This window comes from Gavialis gangeticus, unplaced genomic scaffold, assembly GCF_001723915.1.
Source record: "Gavialis gangeticus isolate Ggan-Ray unplaced genomic scaffold, GavGan_comp1, whole genome shotgun sequence".
Lineage (NCBI taxonomy): Eukaryota > Metazoa > Chordata > Crocodylia > Gavialidae > Gavialis > Gavialis gangeticus.
In genome coordinates this window covers 62,652,572-62,659,527 of record NW_017728993.1, presented here as the reverse complement: position 1 = coordinate 62,659,527, position 6,956 = coordinate 62,652,572, and the positions used below count along the sequence as shown (strand labels likewise).

At 45.5% G+C, this 6,956-nt stretch overlaps 1 protein-coding gene across 1 annotated transcript in view; it reads right to left on the bottom strand.

Moving 5' to 3' along the window:
* RFWD2 (ring finger and WD repeat domain 2) overlaps nt 1-6,956 on the bottom strand; it is a 288,015-nt gene that overhangs the window by 86,945 nt on the left and 194,114 nt on the right. Inside the window, exon 18 of the mRNA XM_019528351.1 lies at nt 1,027-1,144. Within this exon, the coding sequence (XP_019383896.1) occupies nt 1,027-1,144 (118 nt within the window). The remainder of the gene's footprint in view (nt 1-1,026; nt 1,145-6,956) is intronic.

Below are 6,956 nucleotides of genomic sequence, written 5' to 3'. Positions count from 1 at the left end.
GGGGGAAGGGGGGGGGTAGGGAAGGGGCATGGAGGGAGCAGATTGAGGCCCCCACAGTGAGGGAGGGAGTGGGGCTGGGGCAGGTGCTGCCCAGCTGGGAAGGGGCACAGGACAGAGCCGTGAGTGGCTCATCCAGGGGGTGTGGGGAAGGCAGGGGCAGCTCCCACTGCTGTGCACACCCTGGGGGAGGCATGCACTCCCCAGATCTCCGTGTGGAACAAGGATGGGCTGCAGGCTGGGACCAGAGGCTGCGCCCAGGCTCTTTCCAGCGTGGCAGGCACTGGGCTGCACCTGCCCCAGCCCCACTCCTCCTCTCACCACAGGGGTCTCAATCTGCCCTCCCGCCCCCAAGTCTTACTGGTCGGACACTGCTCTCCAACCTGCCAGGATGTACTCCTGGCCAAGTGCACGGTGTGGCTGTGCGCATGCGCACAACTTTTATTGGTGACATCAGGCAAAAAAAGCCAATTGTCGATAATGTCAATTTTACTTTTATTGGTGCTGATATGATATGGAGCAACATATCAATGCACCTCTAGAAAAATTGCTCTCTTATCTTTCTGTAGCCAAAAAATGAGTGAAACCTAAGAGTTGGCATTTTCGGAGGGATGTTTTGAGTCTAATGAAGTTGAGAACTACTACTCTAGTTTCTAACTCAAATTTAAATTTGAACACTGGTCTTCAAGAGAGTATGTATCATCACACTGGGCCACCTGGTCAGGACTGCTGTATTACATGGTGTCTCATGGGCATTAGCCAAACTTGAGGGGTTTTTTGTTTGTTTGTTTGTTTTTACTTGAGTTCCTTTGCTCTATGAAAGCAGACCCAAGTGAGACCAGAAATAATTTTCTATTTTTGTTCCACAAAGCACATGAATCTTCTGTTTAACAGAATGATAGCTTGCATACATGGTATGCACTCATCCACACAGGTATGTATGCACAACAGAGTCTATGAAAAAGCTCAGAAACTTGCCAAGAATCAATGATTATAACGCTTTCAACGAATGTGAATGGAAATACTTACGCAGAGACAATTTCTTCCCCACTCACAAACTTTGCATAAGAGACAGCCTTGCGATGCCCTTTAAACACCATGATTGGCTGTTTAGTGTTGCGAAGATCATAGTAGTGAACACAGTGATCTGGAGACAAAACAGGAGTAAGAGGCAAAACTTGTTAGAAAGCAAAGGTAAGATTTTTCCCTTACAGCTAATTGATTACTTAAGAACAAGAGACATGAGGAAACGTCACAAGGTTCTGAAGCACAGCCTTAGAAATACAGTCCAAAATTTTCCTGCTTCTACCCCCAAGTGAAGCTTGTTAATTAATAATTTGCATAGGTGTCAGATGGGCTGAAGACTAAATCTGTTGCTTAATTTGGAGTCTGTCAAATATGGACTACATTTTTGGTGCTTAGCCTACATGGACTCCAGCATGTTATATTTTTGCTTTGTTTATTTCCCCTCCCCCAACTTCATTTCAAATCAAGAAAATTGGCATTTCTGCTAATGAAATAACACAGTCTAAATTCCTGTTCCCCTTAAGAGCTAATTCACAGATGTACTGCAGTGCCACAGCTACATAAAAAGAATCACTACAGAGGTAGCAGTGCATTTTAATTTCTGCAAAACTAAATGTCATCTCCCAGAAAAGAGGAGAAAATGCATCGCAGATCCAAACCCCAAAGTACCCCAAGCGTTCTCTTTGGTTCAACAAGGTTAATCAACTCCTTCCTCCCCCACCTTTCAATCTTTCATTTGGAGCTTGATTTAATTAGTCACTGGTACTATAGAAACGAGGAAAAAAAGACCACACACACAAGGTGAAACTGAGCAGAAAACCTCATTTCTCACATGGGGTGCACACATGCCATTAACCCCGCAGTAATTTGCCTCTACTCTAGGGTACAGATCCATGACATACGGTCTTACCCTTGGTATAAGTCACTCTACTCTGGTTAAAGTTACCCCTTTGAGGATGAAATATACACTGGTCAATTTAATACTGGGGGAGACTTCACTCCCAAAATAGTCCCAGCATCTACTGGCCAAGCTCTGTAGTAAAGTGTACTGTGACAGCTAGTTTGGGAAAACTGGCCACATGCCTGCTCCTTACTACAAAGGACATTTACTATGGAGTGAAATTAGAGGTAATTACTCTTTAGCAATCAAGTCATGTGTCCAGAGGCTTAGAACCATGCAAGATTTGGGCTTAGCTGAAAACATGAGTTGACCTTCCTCTCATGACCTTTTGACCAAAACAGAAAATAAAATGAGTCTACTGTGAAGATAAATTTAAAGGGACTCAGAGCAACAGTAATTTTTCCCATTCACTTTGGATTTCAAGGCAGTATTAAGCCTGAAGAATGATACTCCATTTGTCCCAAAATTTCACATGGTTAGAGACAACTGGATTTTAAAAAAGTGATCAGCAGGGATTTTCTTTGTTTAAAAACACAAAACCACCCCCCCCCCCGCAAATTCTCTGACAAAATACCCCCAAATCAGTGATGTATATGCATATGTATGTTTACGTATGTATGTATCAGTTGAACACTATTTTATTGAAATACAGTAAAAGTTCTATCATCTGGCATTCCTGGGAATGGGGGATGCCAGATAACAAAATATGCCAGTTAATTGAGCAGCCTGAGCCGCCGCTTCTCCTGCTGTGTCTGGGATATCCTGCCACCCTTTCTGTGGGCCCTGTTATGCCTCGGGGCTGTGGGGGCTCGACAGCGCAGGCTGCTTTGCCCTGCGCCTTGGGGGCTTGGAGAAACTGCAAGTGCCACGGTGGACACTTCCTGTTTTACTTTATCTTACAAGCTGGCATGCTGGTTAATTGAGCATGCTAGCATGTAAGATGCCACTTAACAGAACTTTTACTGTATTTACAATTTTAAAGCAATTTGAAGCCTACTAGTGCCTCAATCACCATAATAAAATAAATTTTAAATACCTATAAATTTTGGTGTTTCATATTGGGTTTTCTTATCATGGAAAAATCAGAGCTCCACCTGCTCCCTTCACCCACGAGGACACAGGTCCAGCTGCCACTGCCTCCGCTACTTGTGTTTTATGGTACTGAGCAGCCCAATATGTCAGTGCCCTGCCCATGCCATTACCCCTCGCTCCCCACTCACAGCCCCCGGTGGTGCCCACCGCTCCCCCCACCCACAGCCCCTGGCTCTGCCAGTGCCCTTTGCTCCCCACCCACCTCCCCCAGCCCTGCCAGAGGCAGCCCCCAGATGCCAGGACTACAGGGACAGGGATGCTGGTCTGCAGCCCCCCCCGAACCCTGGCTGCTGCCTGTGGGAGGCAATGGCTACTGCGGTGGATCAGAGCATGGAGCTCAGCTCCCCCTCCCCCATGGGCGGCATGACTGGAACAGAGCTGGGGAGGTGGGCGCAGAGGGGTATAAGGGGGAGCAGATGCAGGCTGCCCGCTGCTGGCTCAGGCTCCCCACCCTGCTGCCCTCCCCCTGGGGCCTTCACAGCCCAGTGGATGGGACCCGGCACATAAGGGCAGAGTGGAACCAGGCAGGGAAGCTCACTGCTGCTGCTGGGAGCTCCATGTTACTGTGGCAAGGCGCCCCCTATCGGCCCAGCAGCAGTGAAGGGCACAACTCCATGCTGCCACCCCATATACTGCCGGGTGGGCAGGGGCCACCTCGCCATGGTGGCATGGGGCTGTGGTGGTGGCACCAAACTTCCCCACCCCACTCTGCCCTGCCATGCCAGGTTTTGCCCACTGTGCTGAAGAGGCTCTGGGAGGTGGGCAGCAGGGCAGAGCATGGAATCCAAGCCAGCAGCCCGCCCCCATCCCATGCACAGATCCAGGGGGCACATGCCCTCATGCTCCCCCCCAGGAATGTGTGCAGGGGCAGGGAGCCAGCCCACCGCACTGTTCCCTGGATCAGTGTTTCTCAACCTTTTAAGTAGCAAGTACCCCCTAACTTGTGAAAGTTTTCACAAGTACCCCAACACTCAATTTTCCAGGGGATTTTATATTTACAGATTAATGTGTGCCATATGTTGGAAGAAGGGCTGTGTATGTAAGGCTGTGGTATGACACATGTCTGATCTGGTGTGGATAGGGTTGCCACCTTTTATACCAGGGGTGCACAACTCAAGTATGGACCTGGGCTAGAGGTGATGTAGGCCAAGGCTGGAAGGGCTGAACCCAGTGCCATGCAAAGCAGGGCACACCAAATTATTACTGGGAAATTTAAAGGGCTGCGCAATACGCAGCACGCCAAGTTTTTTGCCATAGTTTTGAGAGGAAAAGAGGGCGAGAGAGAGGGGGAAAAGAAGGAGAGGGAGAGAGAGTGTGTTGGGGTAACCGTGTACCCCTTGCATGTGTCTCATGTACCCCCAGGGGTATGCATACCACAGGTTGAGAAACTATGCCCTGGATAAACTGCCTGCAGCTCTGTCTTGTTCCCTGCCAGGGTCCTGAGGCCACGCATTCCAGCCGCGGGCCCCAAGCCCCACCCCAGCGGGCCTGCAGCCCCAGTCCCAACCCAGCTCAACTTCCCCCCCACCCCTTTGGGGGCCTCAATTCCATCTGCTGCCAGACGTACCTGGGGGGAGCTGTGGGAGCTGCTCTCCACGCTGCCTGGCAGTCAAGTCCATGTGTACATGGGCACACACACGGTACCCCTGTTGATCACCCTGTTCCCACTCCCTCCAGTCCCTTGCAGGTTGGAACTCTCTGTGAAAAATCTGTATTTTTCTCCTTAAAATCTGTGTTTTACAGCATTTTTCTGTGGCAAACAGAAAACCTTGATCCCTGACGATCAGGTTATGGTTACAAAAACTGTCCCTGAACAAGCAAAGGCAGACTTTCATTTGTATAAACAGATAAATTAATTGTGGTAGAGAGGTGGTTCTGTCAAGCACATCTTTAGTAAACATGTCAGTTTATATCCAATACCTTAGGGCAGTGATTCTTTTTTTGTATTTCAGCATAGAATTTAAGAGATTTTTCTGGTAAAGAAGAGGTTTCCCTTCTATCACTTTTTCAAACCGTATGCTCCTCTATGCGAGAGAAGTGTTCCAAGCAGCCATGCCTTGTGTTATTTTCACTACTCATAGTGAAACATCAGGAAGGAGGCAACACTCAAAAATTATCCTATTGTGTTGAAACTCAACAAGTATTGCATCCACCACTACTCCACAAACATTTTGGAACAACTTTCAAATGCAACCACACTTTCAATAATAGCTATTTCTTCTACAGACTGTACTAACCTTTGAAGTAATAGCAGTCCAAACTTTATCTATTATGAACCAGATCATTTTTGCAACTTTAATACTCCAAAATGCTTCAGAACTATATAAATAGCTTTAAGCAGTAAAATTATAATCTAAAAAGGTACCTTTCACAGTTTGGTGTTCAAATGCCTTTAACAGGATGTGGTTACTTAACTCTATTGTGTCCGTTTGAAAATACCAGCCTAAATGTAGCTCATGTTCTTAAATCTGGCAAGCATGCATGTTCTGGTAGGTCAGAAACTGTTAATTGGCTGCTGTTATTTTAACAAGCTGAATGGTTCCAACAAGTCTTCGTTCAGGAGCTTGTTAGTGTGCAAGTCTTTTAAACCTATTTTTATTTGGAATCACAGCCTCCTCTCCAGCTGGGCTATCCTTTTCTAAGCAAAAGATACCTTTTGAGTGCTTCAGATTTCATGCTTTAGATGGTGACAGGAAAAGGTGTATGTGGGGATGAGTGCAAAGGAGATACTGAAACAAACAGCTGGATTAACATAGATAGGAAAAAGGTGAAGTGGCAGTGGATGTATCTGTTTGCAAGCATGAGACATGAAGTTGCAATTCACCTTCTAGATATTGCAATAAACAACTCCTAGCCTGCTGGCATCTGGCCCCAGCACAATGTGCCTGTCTGTGCCAGCACTGCAATCAATCACTGTCTGCCCTGATCAGTACAAGTCCAAGGGAATGGCAAGGCCACTGGGTTCTAAAATTAGCCACTTAATTATTAATTGATTATTTCAGCTGCTAAAGTGTTGGTGCTCATTTGAGTTTTTTATTAAACTGAAGCAGCTATTTTTAAGTAGATATATCAAGACAAATGCTCAATGCATTCATTAAAATCAGAACAGGTGGCCATGTTTTATAATTAAAGAGATACTATCTCTTTTAGGCCGTATGGACTTTCACAAAACAAGATAAAAATGCCATCTGCTAAGGAAGCAGAGATCTTAAAAACTGAGCTAAATGAGAAAAATAAAATTCCCAGGTACCCTAGCAGAAACCTCTCATGGCAAGTTATGATGAACTGAAATTGTCCACAACTGGCAGTATTCTTGGCACTGCAGTCTATGATGGGTTAGGTATTAGAAATGTTCTAGAAAGCTGAGAAAACTCAGTAATCATGAAAGCCAACTGTAACAGAAAATCCCCCACAATGTTTTTTCCTCCTCCAAGCACATGTAGCTCCCAAACTTATGGTAGTACCTCTTGATATCTTCTTGCAATACTCCTGGTTATTCAGGTCCTCAGTGCACTACAAAATACAATTCAATGCTACCTGCAGGTTGTTTTTCACCTGAAATTTGAATGCTAGAAATACATTGAAAGAATCTGATGGAAAGCCACTGAGGTTTTTTTGATGGATATACACACAGTTTCTCCAAACTGGAAAATTAATTTACTTATGAAAATTTCAACTCCTGAATCCATGTTCCTACAGTCAAAAAGCCTTGCATTTAAACTACTCAAATGCCAAAATGTGAACCATTTTGATTATTTCTTTTACATTCCATCAGAAATATACTGATGTTTTTCCTAACCTGGGGTTATTCTATCAGCTTTATGATGTTAAAATTTTATAGTAATTCCTGTTGATTTGAATGTCACTGTAGAGAATATCATCATAGGTCTCCTTTGTTATTCACTCAAAGGACTTTTTTTCCTTTTGGGGGGGGGGGCAT